The sequence below is a fragment of the Eptatretus burgeri genome, chromosome 2, assembly GCF_056783735.1.
Source record: "Eptatretus burgeri isolate ZD-2024b chromosome 2, Ebu_testis_v1, whole genome shotgun sequence".
Taxonomy (NCBI): domain Eukaryota; kingdom Metazoa; phylum Chordata; class Myxini; order Myxiniformes; family Myxinidae; genus Eptatretus; species Eptatretus burgeri.
In genome coordinates, this window is record NC_140962.1 from 66,054,457 (window position 1) to 66,071,639 (window position 17,183).

The following is a 17,183-nucleotide window of genomic DNA, read 5'->3' on the forward strand; positions in this document are numbered from 1 at the left end:
CTCATAGCCGACCTATCATGACCCCTAATGTCTGTTCAGGGAACTAGAAAATCAACTCTGTTTCTCATGGATAACAGTAAAGACATGTACTTACCCAGAGCTGGAACATGACTTTTTTTATGAGTGGAAGATACAGCAATGCTTCAGCTGAGTTTACAGTCAATAATAACATGAAGAAATAAACTTCTGCAGGTTTTGGATTGGTTCTGGCTAGCTACCTACCAGGGAATGCCACAAAATCTAGATGACTAGACATGGTATGCACTTTTGACAGGATAACGGAGTAGACATTTAAGACATATGTTCATTAATTTGAGTAGATAATTATTCAGGACAACTACCAATACAATTTTTTTCCATTCATAAAAATGGATGGCGACTTATATATGTAAATAAATAGTTCTTAATTTGTATTTGTATATTCAAATTCGCCTGAGATCTTCTTTACCGTTATTTGTGCCCCTATCGTGAAAATGACCCAAATTCCGATAAAATCTGGTCATTAACACAAGAGGTTTCTTACCCAGAAGTAACTGGTAATCTCCTAAACACTCCCAATATTTATACACAGCATAAAATCTAAATGCATTATTAATATTTATCACCATTTTACATGACTCAACTGTTGGAATAAGCATCTCAAACATTACAGAATCACATATAATTAGACGGAAGTTGATGGCACACCGTGGCAAATCCCCACGGTTCACAACTCCAGAAAAGTTGAAAGATGGCAAATTGTTCCAGCAGGAATGACCCAAGATCAAATTTTGACAAAAACATTTTTTTTAATCTTCTGTTTGGACCGTGACCATGCCCACCCCAGGAAGCGGGGTTCAAATCCAAAAATCGATATATTGTTACGGCTGTGGAAATTCGCAAACCACCATTCAGGTCCCGTAGGTGAGGTATCTCTTAAGTACATGTGTAGTTAGCCCCAAACCCGTTGTTTAGAGGGAATAAATATGATTAATTCGGGCTGCGACGCTTTGAGAGAGGCGTTTTGCTGTTCTATCTTTATTTTGAACCAACCACGTCTCAACCACAATCACACAACAACCACCAACCACAATGCCGCTTCACAACAACAACAACCACACCTGCCTCTCAACAACCACGCCATCCTCACCACTCCGCCAGCAACCGTCAACATCTCCACGAACACAAAAGGGGAACAACAACTCCCGCCCCGATTTCTCTGGTAAACAAGAATGACGGTTGAAACTCAACTGTGGAATGTCCCTCCCCCCCCCCCCCCGCGTGCCGCGAAGGGAGGGGCGGGGTGCAGGGGAAATAAAAGGGCGCACGGAAGTGACACCAGAGGAAGTCAGGTCAGAGGAGGTCAGGTCAGGGCGGTCGGTGAGAGTGTCAGTATCAGTCGGCGGTTCATGGTCTTCTGCCTGTCTGGGTCTTGGAGAAGCGGTCCGTAGAGCGAACCGCTCGTTGGAGCTTGCAGTCGGTGGGGAGTCCGGACGTCGCGGAGGGACGCGGACTGGAGGTACCGCTCTGCCAGCTGTGTTGCGCGGACCTGCTCGTTCGTACAAGGAGCGCCGGAGAGAGCTCGCCACCATCGCACCGCGAGGGTGCAGGTAAACTGCAACAGACTCGTGGGACTCGTTCGGTCTGCCAAGTCCCACGCCATAAAGGCCCACGGGCCCCGTCTGCCCCCTTGTCTTTGAGGGTGGCCTTTTCTTTTGTTTTTTTGTATGGATCTTGTGGCGCTGTGTCTTATAAAGTAAAACTGTACAAGTGTTGCCGTGTGTTCGCGTATTCGGTTAGCTCTGCATTGTTGTTTTTGTTTTAAATTGATATATGTGTGCTCTTCGTGTGTCGTGTAAATAAAGTGCATTATGTTGAATTGTTCCCCGTTTCGCTGCGTCCTTTCCTTCGTTTGAATCTCCATCTTGCTTCACGTAAAGGGTTCGTAGTGGGCTTAATACGCCCGATAATTAAATCGGAACCGTCGAGGCCGACAATAACACCGCTCGGTTATCCCGAGAGCACGGATCGGACCGCTTAAGAGGCCCATGTCCAGAGTCTACCTGTGGCGAGGTGCGATCGCCCGGTCTACCATCCGCGTGAGTACTTAGGTGGGTCGAGTTTGGCGAACAACCCTATCCCACGCGGGTGGCCGATTGGCACGATCGTGGTGAGGCCGAAAGGCCCACCCGTGACTAGCTCCTGGCGTTAGTCCGAGAGGATCACGACAGAATTGTCCGTCCGGTGGGAGCCGTGCTGCGATTCGAGTCACGTGGCCGATCGCACGCCGGCGGGCGCGAATTCGCAACACTGGTGTCAGAGAGCAGGAAAACAAACTCTCCTGTCTCCAGCTAAATTCACAGGGAATCGGTCCAGGGGTGAGAGGAGCGACCCCCGATTCCCTCCAAATTACGAGCGAGCTAAATTAACCCATTACGAGAAATAAGATGGCGTCTCAAGGCGACCTGGAGCCGAGGGTATTAGAAATGGATTTAGAATGTGTAGAATCCATGGCCCAGGATGAGATCCCCGTGCAGGAAATGCTTGTTGTGCAGGACGAACTCCCCCAACTAAACACAGAACCCGAAATGGGCGCGGCCACAGCGTATGACGCCTCCCCTCCCCCTCTCCACCAAAGCCCCCCGATCCTCGCCGAGTCGGCTCAGCCGAGTGCACTCGACATGGCGCAGTTATTTGCAATCCTGGCAGAAATGAATAACGGATTAAACAACAAGATGGATGGAAATGCGCAACAAATGAACGAAATGAAAAACAACATGAAGGAAGAAATGAAAAAACTGCGGGGTGAGACGCAGAACATGGAAATGAGCCTTAAAGGAAGCTTGGATGAACGAAAAAAACGAAATGAAAAAGGAAGTCGACACGATACGAGCGGAGGTGACCGGGTTAAAAGAAAAAGTAAAAGGAGTGGGGCTCGCAATGGAAGAGAGCAAACAAGAGAGGGCAAACGAAATAAAGACGGTGGTGGGAAAGATAGACAAAGTAGGAAGAGGACTGGGAGAAGTAAAAAAGGGACAAGACCAAATAAAGGCGGAAATGGGGAAGAACAAGATGGCGATAGAGGAATTAAAAAGAGAACAAGGGAAAATAAAGGAGGGATTGGGAGCCGTGAAGGAGGACTGTGAGAAAAGACATCGGGAAATGACAGACAGTTGAAAACCTGCGAAAGGAGGTAAAGGCGGAGTCACAGAAAGGATTAAAGGAAGTGGGGGAGGAATGTAGAAAGAGACATGAGGAGGTAATTAATGAAATGGAGAGGAAAGCCAGAGAAAAGACAGAGGAACTGGGGGAACGGATAGAAAAACACCGGGGCAAGACGGAAGAGCAGTTTAGGACAACGGGGGAGAAGATATCCAAGACAAATAAGGTGGTGACACAGGTACAAGGGGAAGTGGAGCAAATAAGAGAGAAAGTCGAGGAACTATCGTTAGAGACGATAGGAGAGGAAGTAAACGAAGTAATAAAGGGGAAAATAGAGGAAATGGAGAGGAGACTGACAGAATATGTGGAGACCCGGGTGTAAGAGGCAGGGTGACCTCCTTCGAGAACAGGGGGAGAGGATATACTCCCTCGAGGCGGATCGTGCCCAGGTGGGGCCGGTGTCACAGGGCGGAGACGGAGGCTTGCCCGATGCGGGGGTTAGCATGCCAAGCTTGGGGAGGGTAGAGGCTGCGGGGTCTTTTGGCCGAAGGAGGGTACCCAGTATGACTGTTCCGGTGGGTGTGCAGAGTGCGAGTCCAATGGCTTGGGGGAGTAAGCGGGACGACGCAGGGCATGTCAGACACGGACAGGGGTGGTAAATTCCCCGGGCAAATGGCTCGGACCCTGCGGGAGTGAGGCACCGTTGGGACTGGGGAGGTACACCCCCCCAGGAGTCCCTTGGGAACTGGAGGGGGGGACCTCGAAAGGACCGAGGGTGCCGCTACCCCCGTACGATGGCAAGACAGACTTGAGGGCGTACATGGCCCAGTTCCAATGTGTTGCCAGAGGCAATGGCTGGAAGGAGGTGCAGGGTGTGGCACAACTCACGGCGGCCCTGCGTGGCGCGGCCTTGGAAGTCCTGACCACGGTACCCAGTGAGGGGGTGACCCTGGAGGATCTCCATTCGGCCCTAAAAAACCGATTTGGCATGGACCAGCAGAGCGAGCTTGTTAAAGCTCAGCTCAACGGGCGCAAACAACGCTCCCAGGAATCACTGGGAGAATTGGCACACGACATTCGCCGCTTGGTGGGGATCGCGCACACCAACATGCCACCAGAGTACCGGGAGGAGATTGTCCTGGACCATTTTCTCCGAACGATAGGGGGCACCGATGTCGGAGCATTGCTGACCGTATGGCGCCCGGACAACCTCCAGAAGGCGGCTGATACCGCCACCTGCTGGGAGGCAGCCAGAATGCCATTGGGAGGGGCTGGGCGGCATGCGGTGGCAGTCCGACAGGTGGGCCCCGTGAACGACAGTGCGGTGGGAGCCGGGGCAACCCTGGGCGACCAAGCGCGAATGGAAAGGATGGTGCAGGGCATGTTCGACCGCCGGTTCGGGAGACCTGGGAAGAGGCGGTCGGGCCCAGGAAGGGCGGGGGATGGGCCATCAGGGGGTACCCCAATTCGGAACGGAGGGGGGTATAATTCGGCGTACCGGAGGCAAACACCTTACCAGAGGAGGCGTTATAATTGTGGCGCAAGGGATCACCTGCAGCGGGAGTGCAACGCCCCGCGCAGAGAAAGGCCCCCGCGAAGGGAAGAGCCACGGCCCCCCAGACCACCAACTCCGCCCCGGGTCAATAGGGATAGCCAGGCCCAACCATCACCCCCGCACCAGTCCCCGGGAAACTAAGAAGTGCCGAACATGTCGGGCCGTGTTCGGCAAACTCGGACAGAGAAGAGCCCTCAGAACTGCGACAGATCATCAATTGTGGCCAAATTGGCAATGGTAGCTTAACAATTCGGTGCAAAGTTGCCGGCGTAGGGGTAGACACCGTTGTGGACACAGGAGCAAGCGCCACGATCATCAACCCTGTGGTCCTTGATTCGAGTGTAGACGGTTGGGATGAGATCCACCGTCTGCAAAAACCGTAGTTTGCAGCTAGCTACCGGGGCAACGGCCCCCATCATAGGACGTGGTTTCGTGTCGTTTAAATTGGGCACCGTGAAAACAAGGATAGAGGTTTGGGTGGCGAAGGTGTGCGACCCATGTCTAATAGGGTTGGATGTGCTAACGGCCGGTGGTTGTAAGATCGACTTGGGCCGGGGGGTCATGCAGTTGGGTGGTGAGGAGTTGCCGTTCGGGGGCGTGAGCACAGATGAGGGGGTGGAGCTGGAGGCTCCCGACTCCGTGGTCATTCCCCCGGGTGCTGAGGCGGTGGTCCCGGCCCGGTGGCGAGCACACCCAATGTGGCAGGGCTCCTGCGGCCTGGCGGAACTACCGGCAGGGCCGTCAACCCTGGGTTTAGTCGTGGGCCACACCCTGGTAAGTACCAACGGGCCAATAGTGCCCGTGCGGGTGATAAATGTTAGCAAGGAACCACGCACTATCAGGAAGGGCACGAAGGTGGCAGATTGCACCCCAGTAAAAGAGGTCGCAGAGCTGAGGGACGATAACGTCAAGCCGGACCGGCCCGAGAAGGAGTCTCCAGACTTGATTAGGAATTGGCCTCGTCCCATTTGCAAGATGGTAAATCGGAGTAGTGTAGATTTGGAGGATGCCCAGCGGGAGGCCTTATACAAGCTGGTCGACCGACACATGGGGATCTTCTCCTTGTCACCCGAGGATATTGGACGTACGGGCCTGGTGCAACATCAGATCCACACCGATGGGGCCCGGCCTGTCCGTCAGCCTGCTCGAAGGCTCCCATGGAGCAAAAGAGAGGAGGCTGATGAACAGGTTGAAAAGATGCTCAATGCAGGTGTTATTTAGCCCTCGGGAAGTCCTTGGATGTCACCAGTTGTGCTGGTTAAAAAGAAGGATGGGACCACGCGTTTCTGCGTGGACGCCAGCTGAACGCCAGCTGAACAACGTGACACTCAAAGACTCCTATCCCCTGCCTAGAATTGATGATACCCTCGACGCCGTTGCAGGCTCTAAATAGTTCTCAACTTTGGACCTCAAGAGTGGGTATTGGCAGGTGGAGATGGATAAGACTGGGAAGGAGAAAACGGCATTTTCCACAGGGAAGGGACTGTATCAGTTCACTGTGATGCCGTTCGGTTTGTGTAACGCCCCCGCCACCTTTGAGAGACTGATGGAGCGTGTACTAGGCGGCATGCCGTAGCAGTCATGCCTGGTGTATCTGGATGACGTCCTGGTACACGCTAAAACATTCACCCAGGAGATAGCCAATTTGGACCAGGTGTTTGGGCGCCTCAGGCAGGCAAGGCTGAAATTGAGCCAGGAGAAATGCACTTTGTTCGCGACAGAGGTGGCCTATCTCGGACACGTGATAGGCCGCGAGGGGGTGAAGACCGACCCCGGAAAAATTACAGCGGTAGAGGAGTGGCCCGTACCTACAACTGTCAAACAGGTACGGGGCTTTTTGGGACTTTGCTCCTACTACCGACGCTTCGTGGCAAACTTTGCGGAGATAGCCAGGCCCCTTCACCGGTTGACGGAGAAGGGGTTGAGATTTAATTGGACAGGGGAGTGCCAGGAGGCCTTCCTCAAATTAAAGGGGTGTTTGACATCCACACCCGTTTTAGCGTACCGCACCGATGACGGGATGTATACCCTGGACACGGATGCAAGCCAGGAAGGATTGGGAGCAGTCTTGTCTCAGACACAGGGGGGCGTGGAAAGAGTGATCGCGTATTACAGTCGGGCCATGAGTAGGCCCGAACGAAATTATTGCGTAACTCGCAAGGAGCTATTGGCTATGCTGTCTGCCGTGAGCCATTTCCACCCATACTTGTACGGGAGGAAATTTTTGGTTCGAACTGACCATTCCTCCTTGCAATGGCTCTTACGGTTCAAGGAACCGGAAGGCCAGATTGCAAGGTGGTTGGAAAAGTTGCAGCAGTACGATTTCAGTGTGGTCCATAGAGCCGGTAAGGCTCATGGGAATGCCGATGCGCTCTCTCAATGCCCCTGTCTGGGAGAAAACTGCAGATATTGCACGAGACATGAGGAGAGGGACCAATTGCAGACACCTCCCCAAAACTCCCAGTCCGTGCGGCCCGGGTGGTAGCCCCAACTTTGCCACTAACCGCGGGAGAGGAATTTGGTGGATTGGCATGGAGCACGGCCCAGCGGGAAGACCCCCGTGATAGGGCCAGTGTACAAATGGGTCCAGGAAAACAGGAGGCCCAGTGGGGAGGAGATTGCCCCATTCGGAGAGCGAACAAAAGCATACTGGGCTCAGTGGAAGACCCTAGAAATGAGGGACAACATCTTATATCGCAAGTGGGTGGCGATTCCTTCCGAACAAACTTCTTGGCTGGTGATAGTCCCTGATGGGTTTAAGACCCAAATTTTGAAACAGGTGCAAGGTAACCGCGCGGGCGGCCATTTGGGCAGGAGCAAAGTAAAATCTCGGGTCCGCCGGTGGTTCTATTGGGTTAACATGGGGTGCGATGTACAGAACCGGTGTCGAGCATGCGACGCCTGTACTGCGAAAAAGGGACCGCCACAGAGGATGAGGGCCCCACTCCAACTACATCAGGTTGGGGCCCCCCTTGAGTGAGTGGCCATGGACATTTTGGGACCACTGCCCCCCACTCGCCAGGGTAATAAGTACATCCTCGTAATTATGGACTATTTCACCAAATGGCCGGAGGCCTTTGCCCTCCCCAACCAGGATGCAGGGGTCGTGGCAAAGGCCTTCGTAGAAGGATTTACATGCCGGTATGGGATTCCGCAGGAGCTGCACATGGACCAGGGACGAAATTTTGAGAGCGAAATACTAAAAGAGGTGTGCAGGCTCCTGGAAATTCGAAAGACACGGACAACGCCCCTGAGACCACAGTCTGATGGCATGGTGGAGAGGTTCAACAGGACCCTGGTCCAACAGTTGGCCCTCTTCACCGCCACTAACCAGGAGGACTGGGACAAACATCTCCCGTACCTCCTGATGGCCAATCGCACGTCCAAGCACAGGTCTACCGCGTGTAGTCTGGCGCTGTTGATGTATGGACGGGAGCTGAGAAGCCCCGTCGATTTATTGTGCGGTCTGACGCCTGAGCGGCTTGATAGGTCCCCGGGGGAGGGCTATGCCCGTTGGTTGGAGGAAGGCATGGAGAAGGTCATGCCTTCGCACGACACCAGCTCCAACAGGCGGGCATAAAGATGAAGCACAGGTACGACCACCGGAGCCAGGTGAGCAAATACCCACCGGGGCGAAGATTTGGTTCTTTAACCCCGGCGGAGGAAGGGCAGATGCACGAAGCTCACCTCACCATGGCAGGGCCCGGGGGTCGTCCTGGCGCAAATCAGTGACGTGGTCCTAAAAATTAAAATGGGACCACGGGCCCTTCCCCGGATCGTCCACGCGGACCGCCTGAGACCTTACAAGGGCGACCGTACGCCCTCATGGATATGTCTTGCCGGAGGAGTCGGTGCTGGAACAGCCGCTCCCGCAGAGGCGCAAGGCTCGCAGAGCCTTGCAACGAGTTCACGACCCCAGTAGGGAGGGATGAGATTCCCCCCTGCAAATAAGGATTTGGGGACAGTGAGAGACAATGAATGTGTAGAGGGGACATAGCTTAGCTACGTTGTGTTAAAAGGAACGTGCTGTAGTGTAAGGGACGACATGGGAGCACGAGTTAGTTAGGGGATGCAGATAGAAGGATGGCAGAGATCAGCGATGTGTGTGTTGAAAAGTTGTGAGGTGAGTACATGATGAGTGAGTGAGGCCAGTGGGTCTGTGTGAGTGGAGCGAATGTGGAATGTATGGTGCGATGAGCGATTGGGGGGAGGAGTGATTCCTGCCCAAGGGACCCCGGGGTCAGTGTAGAGTGAGTTAGCTGGGTTAGTTAAATTGACAAAATGGAAGTCGTTTTGCTGTTGGTGGGAGTGTAGGCTTGAAACCCGTTTGGAGGGGTGCAGGAGCCCTGTTGACGGGCTGGGAGCGTGGCTGCGAAAGGTGAGTATCGCTGAGTGGGTACCCCGGGCACCAGGCTAGTCGGCCGTAGTCGGCCAAGGTCCCATGGGGGGGCCGGGATAGCGTAGTGGGCACGGGTGCGCCCGCATGGTGCGGGGGCCCGGGGCGCCATAAGCCGAGTGGGCAGTGTTGTGGGCACGGGTGACCCTCGGAAAGGGGCCCGGGAAGCAAGCCTGCCACGTGTGCGTTTCAGGGGAGTCGCCATGGAGGGCACTCCCGGTGTTTAGGGAGCTGGTAGGCTCGGAGGCAGTGTAGTGCCCGGTGGTGCCATAGTTGGAGAATCGACAGAGGGTCGTGCCTGCCAAGGGGAGCCACACGTCCCAGCCATGAGACCGTGTGAGGGCACGGAAAGAAAATTGGGGGGCGAGGCCCGAAATTGTAAGGACACCAACACAGGCGACGGGAATCTGGGTTTTTAGAACCAATAGCTTAAGAGAGAGGCGCTTGTTGAAAGCCCCGGGGTAGTTTAAAAGATAATGGTTAGGGTAGATTAGGAGATGTACCCCTCCGCACCATCCTTCCCTTCGCTCTCGTTGTGGGCCGCTGGACCCACTTTGGGGTTAGATCGCTGAAGTCTGGGGAGGCCATCCTGAGGTTTAGATTGGGCCTCGACACAGGACGCGAGCTCTCCCTCATTCCCCTCCGGGAAGGGAACGTAGGGGTTGGGAGTAGGCTAGGTGACGAGATAGGTTAGCCGAACAAGGACGATAAAGGGGGTTAGGGGACGAATTATAGTGGGAGGTAGAGAAATAAAAAAAAATTTTTTTTTAATTAATTGGGGCTAAATTGGGTTTTACAAATTAAGGGAGTGGGTATGTACAGTGACAGGCAAAGGCGATAGGTGAGAGGGAGACAGGCAGGTAGGTCTGAGCCCGCCTTCTGAGTGGCCACCACCACCGCACTCCCTCCACCAACCTCCATCTAAAGGTGAAAGGCAGGCCAGCTTCATCGGCAGCTGTCGTTTTGCTGCGAGGCCTATACCGGCCGGATCGTCTGCAGCTGTTGTGCTTCAAGGCCTGTGCCGGCCAGTTCGTCTGCCGGCTGTGTTTGCCTGGAGCGGCCTTGTTTTGCAGGGGGGGTAGTGTTACGGCTGTGGAAATTCGCAAACCACCATTCAGGTCCCGTAGGTGAGGTATCTCTTCAGTGCATGTGTAGTTAGCCCCAAACCCGTTGTTTAGAGGGAATAAATGTGATTAATTCGGGCTGCGACGCTTTGAGAGAGGCGTTTTTCTGTTCTATCTTTATTTTGAACCAACCACGTCTCAACCACCATCACACAACAACCACAACGCCGCTTCACAACAACCACACCTGCCTCTCAACAACCACACCATCCTCACCACTCCACCAGCACCCGTCAACATCTCCACGAACACAAAAGGGGAACAACAACTCCCACCCCGATTTCTCTGGTAAACAAGAATGACGGTTGAGGCTCAACTCCCACACCGATTTCTCTGGTAAACAAGAATGACGGTTGAAACTCGGCTCCCGCCCGATTTCTCTGGTGGAATGTCCCTCTCCCCCCCCCCCCCCGCGTGCCGTGAAGGGAGGGGTGGGGTGCCGGGGAAATAAAAGGGTGCACGGAAGTGACACCAGAGGAAGTCAGGTCAGAGGAGGTCAGGTCAGGGAGGTCGGAGAGTGTCAGTATCAGTCGGCGGTTCATGGTCTTCTGCCCGTCTAGGTCTTGGAGAAGCGGTCCGTAGAGCGAACCGTTCGTTGGAGCTTGCAGTCGGTGGGGAGTCCAGACGTCGCGGAGGGACGCGGACTGGAGGTGCCGCTCTGCCAGCTGTGTTGCGCGGACCTGCGCGTTCGTACAAGGAGCGCCGGAGAGAGCTCGCCCACCATCGCACCGCCAGGGTGCAGGTAACCTGCAACGGTCTCGTGGCACTTTTTCGTTCTGCCAAGTCCCACGCCATAAAGGCCCACGGGCCCCGTCTGCCCCCTTGTCTTTGAGGGTGTCCTTTTCTTTTGTTTTTTTTGTATGGATCTTGTGGCGCTGTGTCTTGTAAAGTAAAACTGTATAAGTGTTGCTGTGTGTTCGCATATTCGGTTAGCTCTGCATTGTTGTTTTTGTTTTAAATTGATACATGTGTGCTCTTCTTGTGTCGTGTAAATAAAGTGCATTATGTTGAATTGTTCCCCGTTTCGCTGTGTCCTTTCCTTCGTTTGAATCTCCATCTTGCTTTCGTAGTGGGCTTAATAAGCCCGATAATTAATCGGAATCGTCGAGGCCGACGATAACACCGCTCGATTATCCCGATAGCACGGAGCGGACCGCTTAAGCGGCCCGTGTCCAGAGTCGACCTGCGGCGAGGTGCGATCGCCCGGTCTACCATCCACGTGGTTACTTAGGTAGGTCGAGTTTGGCGAACAACCCTATCCCACGCGGGTGGCTGATTGGCACGATCGTGGTAAGGCCAAAAGGCCCACCCGTGACTAGCTCCCGGCGTTAGTCCGAGAGGGTCATGACAGAATTGTCCGTCCGGTGGGCGACGTGCCGCGATTCGAGTCACATGGCCGATCGCGAATTCGCAACAATATATATATATATATATATATATATATATATATATATATATATATATATATATATATATATATATATATATATATATACATATATATATATATATATATATATATATATATATATATATATATATATATATAATTTTCATGTGTCCCCCAATGCTGATTGTATATGCTTCATTTTCTTTTTTTTTTATAAAAAGTTAAAATGTGTCCATAATTGCATGCTTTGTAATTCGACCTTTTGACCCCAGCCCAGGGGGCAGGGCTAAATAAGATACTTCTCTTGCACTTTCTTGCCATGTGGTGATCATAACTACTAAGTCTGCTGAATTTCTGCACAACTATTTAAGAGGAGATAGCGTGACAGACAGACGAAGCCGATTAAAATATCCCCCCTTTTTTCAAAAGGCGTGGGAATAATAAACAATTTGTTCCATATCGAATAAGGCATTCAAACGTTCACATCGTTCTCAACACTATACAAGTGTTAACCACCTAACATTCATTCATAAATAATTTGTGACAATGGCATACCAGCATTTCAAAGCACACTTTGCCCTTCGTGACACCATATGTGGCCCTGGCTCCACCCCACAGATAGGCAAATCCTTCGATGGTCAGAGGGTACCCATTGTATCGATCTCTGGTCACCTTGAAGTGCAGATCAGAGTTATCTGGACACACGCAGTTGGATACATTGATAAAATAACATTTTCAGCTGCTCACCACCCTCATTCGATTTTGAACGAAGAACAATCAGAATTTGAGCCAGATGAAAGCAATAATTTAACCACTGGGGAGAGATTAGCACTTACAATTGTCCAAGGTGACCAGAGTGTCATCAAATTCTTCTTCTTCATCATCTACTGGTGGCTGTGGAGACTTGGATCTGCAAAACCAAACAACAGGAACATTTCAGTTATCATGGCAGAGAACATTTAACAAAAAAAAGAAGTGTTATTTCTCATTGTTATCAGAGACCGCCGTTACAAGTGCAATTTGTTGGGCACGTCCACATACTTTGCTTCCAACACTTCAGGGGCTGTCGAAGATGTGACAATGCCCAAATCAAGGCAATGCAATTTCACTATGCATTCATCCAGATATGCCAATGCTGTGAACCTGTCGAGTCTTTGAACTTCAACAATCAGACCAGCTGTCATTATTTGTGAAAAATTACAATTGCAGGAAATCATGCAGATGATCACCAAGAACAAGTTAAATTTACAGGTATTTCTTGAATCTCCATTGCTAAGATCATTAAAGCTTTCTACATTCAATGGAGCATTCAAGTCCAAATTGCGAGTGCTGAAAATAATTAAAAATGTTAACTGTCAAGGCATTGAAGCTGAGAAGCAACCATTTCAAGTCCCAAGACAACACCACAGTCTAGATAAAATAGTAGGAATAGAATAATAGAACAGAAACTAACAACGACGATGAGGTCTTCCCAACTTGACTCTATATGAAACATTGTGACAAACCCAACGACCCTCATGGTGGAGTGTTAATGGCCACAAAGCGAGATCTCCTCGTAATCAGAGAATTGGGACTGGAAACAGAACACACAATCTTGAAGTGTCGTATCTAAGGAGTTTACATTTATTACCTCACCAACACATATGTCAGTGACCAACAAATGTATGCTTGGTCGTACTTTTGTCAAAGAATGCTCTGTATGAGGAGACTTTTGAATCAAAACCACAAAAATAATTCTGTATGTTAGATCCATGTAAAGGAAGTTTAAACAATTGCCACCAACAACAACACAATGTTTCCAAGTTTTTGTACACCGCTCCTTCCCAATGCCATATCCAGGCGATGCATGATGTCATCACCGGGCACGGAAGGGAGCACTGGGTTTTCACTGCGTTTGTTTTCTTCTTCATTTGGTTGTCCGGGCGATCTCAGCCATCTTTTGAGCTGGGAAACTGAAATTGGGGGACAAAAGTAAGATGTGCTTTGGCAAAAACACTTTTTAATTAATTGATTAATTCCTAAATTATTGTTGATTTATTAATTACTAATTTATTTTATTTCATCTGGGCAATATCTCAAGCACCCTTTGAGCTTGGAAACTGATATTTTGACACGACAGTGAACAAGGGATTTGGCTATAAAAGGGTATTTTTGATTGATTAATCAATTAATTATTCATTTTTCGATGAATTAGTTAATTTTCAGTTGCAGATTCAGATGAAACAGTGGTGGTTTAGGTTTGCTGTTCAGCAATTGATCGAGAAATCAATTACTTTACGACTATTATTTATTTTAATTACGCAATTAATCACTGAATCAATCAATTATTGCACACCGCTCACTCCAAATCTGTCTCCACATGCTGCACGGCGAAATTGCTGGGGCACTGAAGGCACCCTCGCAATGTCGGTTCTGGAGGTTTTATTTATTTATATGGCATGAGGGCGGTGTACTTTGAATGTACCGCTACTTGTTTAACCATATGTTTATACAGACAATGTAACTACCAATAAAAAAGGGAACAAGAACAACACTCTGGAGAGCACATATTGTTGCGGCCGGGTATTGGCTGCGAGCACGACCGCAAGGTGGAGCAGCAGGGTCGACTCTATCGAGCACCCGGAATTTAGATCGTACCTTCAGGAGAACTCCAAGTACGGGTCCCTTACCGGTCGGTCAGAGTGAGGTGAAGATGATGCTGGCGTTGTCGTAGTTATGAGGTGTGTAAAAATGAAAGAAAACCCTGACTATCAAAATAACGCACAGCGCATGTACATTTATTCACCCATTAGACTAGGGACGGGACCCGAACTAAAAACACATACTTACCGATATAACTGTTCTATAGGAGCTGTATGTTGAGTGCAGTAAGCTTCCAGATTTGCAACAATATCTCCACATAGCTGAACAGTTGATGGTTTGCATCCCACTGACAGGCCGAATCTGAATCTGAATCCGGACCTGAACCAAAATCCAACTGGCTTGTTCTTGTCACCTACCCAATTCATTCATCCATCAAGTTTTGGGATAATAATCCATCCACAAATTTTTGAGATATCATGCTGGATATCATTTTTGCCGAGTCACTTAATGGTGAAGAATCACTTGAAAAACAAAATTCTTTTAATTATAGAAGCCAGATCTTCACCAAAATCAAATCAATTAATCATTGTCAAACACCCAACATGTCCAACAAATTTCGTCCGAATAAGTCCACAATTTGAGCCATCCTACTCACAGAGAACTGTGAAAACAACCTCCATCCACCTTTGGTGGCAGAGGTAATAAAGATGTCAGACTTTTGAGAATATGTGAATTGCGCTAAAATTATAACACAAATTATCTTGGAATCGCCCATAATTGGGTTATTCCACTGTCACTCACGTTACATTTTTGGGGCTTTCACACTCTTCAAACTTTGATCAGACCAAAACTACGAGGGCCAATCAATAAGTAACCTTAAAATATTTTTCACAAATTGTTGATTGCATGTTTGTGTGTAACAACTGTTATTTTTCAATATAATCTCCATTGCGTTAAGTGCATTTTTTTCCAGTGCTTTACTAAGGCCTAAATTCCTCGAAGAAAAAAAAAAGCCTTTGGCTGCTTGTGTAGGCATTCGTGCATTGCCTCTTGGACCTTTTCGTCGGATCGGAAAGTGGTTCCACCAAGCGCCTCTAAATGGCCCAAATATGTGGTAATCCGGAGGGGTGAGGTCTGACGAGTAGGGTGGATGAGGAAGACACTCAAAATGCATGTCCTCGATTATTGCAGCTGGAGCGCAGGCAGTATGGGGCCGAACATTGTCATGCTGCAGCAAAACACCGGTCGTAAGTAGTCCACGACGTTTTGATCTGATTGCTGGTTTCAGATGATTTTTAAGGAGATCGTAGTATGATGCACTGGTGACTGTGGTCCCTCTGGGCATGTAATGCTCTTCAAGTGGGCCTCGGCTATTCCATAAGAGCGTCAGCATCACTTTTCCAATGGACGGCTGTGTGCGGAATTTTTGGGGCTTCGGCGAAGTTGAATGGCACCACTCTTTGCTTGCCCTCTGTTTCTGGCTGAAAGTAGTGGACCCAGCTTTCATCCCCAGTCACTACGCACTGTAAGAAATCGTCGCCTTCTATTTCGTAACGTCACAGAACTTCTTTACATGCGTCCACTCGCCGTTCTTTCAGTTCGGGTGTGTGCAGTCTCAGCACCCACCTGACAGACACTTTGCGGAACCCCAGCATGTTGTGAACGTTCAATTCGGAGACCACTTCATCCAGCGTAATGCAATGGTTTTCCCTTAGCACACGCTCAACTCCTGCAACCATTTCTGGTGTGTTGGCTGTGTGAGGCTGGCCCAAGCGAGCAGTGTCTGCCACACTGGACACTCCACTTTCAAACTTCCTGTCCCAGTTGTACACCTGCTGCAGCAGGGCAGTTCCATAATTTCGGACACATTATTAAGATACCACAGACACAAAGATTGAGAATATGAAACTTTTATTTGGCCATGATATGACAAGTGTTTAGTAGAAAACAAGTAACAATGAAAAAAGTGTCAACACCTTAATGACCTTGGAATAATTTAAAAAATACCATGTGTTCGGACGTACACAGAAAAAATGAATTTTCTGACTTCATAAGTTCAATAAAAAATTTCTGTGGTGTGCAGATTTTTTCAAAAAAAAAAAAAAAAAATCACATCACACCAGTTAAAGTAGATGTTGAATGATGTGGAAATGTAAGAATAATTAGCAATTTAAACTTTAACTGGGAAATAATCATGTTTGTTTTTTGTTTCGGACGTACAGTTTCAGACGTACACAACCGCTGTTTCAGACGTACACCATGTACGTCTGAAACAACACTTATAATATGTGCAAAGACATTTGTTGCAAAACTTTAATTCATCCTTGGTCCTTCTCAGATTATAGCACTTATCTATCATGTCATCATAACCAGTAAAAATGAATAAAAGAGTTATTTTCAGAACTCAAGAAGAGTACTTCATGTACAGGGCCTGTGCATCAGCAGCTGATTTTAACAACATCCATGCATGATAAGTACTTGTTAATTACAAAACCAGAATTTTAACAGTAGTATTATCATATACAAAAGGCAAATACAGACCATTAAACTAACTGGCCAAGACAACAGAAACACATGTGGTAGGTAACTCAGTACTCTAAATTAATAGCAGGAACATAAATTCCTGTATTTCGTTTTCACATGAACGAGGTATAAAGTAACGTATGTCAACAATCTACTGTAGCAGACATGCATATATAAAAAAAAACAAGGACAAATGTGTCCACGAGCAGCGTCCTAAAGATTTTGTCGGCTAAAAATATATATATATATATATATATATATATATATATATATATATATATATATTACATTTTTTTTTTTAAAAAACAACAACTTCCGATATTTCGTCACATGCCTTGATTAAGCCAATAGCGAAATGCGTCATATTGTCAAAGTATTTACAATATATCGTGTATTTATGAAATAAATGATGTATTTACGAAATTACAATATGATAAATGGAATAATCTTTAAATAGTAACGTGAACTTTT

At 49.0% G+C, this 17,183-nt stretch overlaps 1 protein-coding gene across 1 annotated transcript in view; it reads right to left on the bottom strand.

The window, feature by feature from the left end:
• The window catches only part of HNRNPUL1 (heterogeneous nuclear ribonucleoprotein U like 1), a 101,174-nt gene that overhangs the window by 57,080 nt on the left and 26,911 nt on the right, over positions 1-17,183 (bottom strand). The window contains exons 3-4 of the mRNA XM_085869587.1: positions 12,443-12,516; positions 12,162-12,301 (exon numbers count right to left, since the gene is read on the bottom strand). Of these exons, the coding sequence (XP_085725713.1) occupies positions 12,162-12,301; positions 12,443-12,516 (214 nt within the window). The remainder of the gene's footprint in view (positions 1-12,161; positions 12,302-12,442; positions 12,517-17,183) is intronic.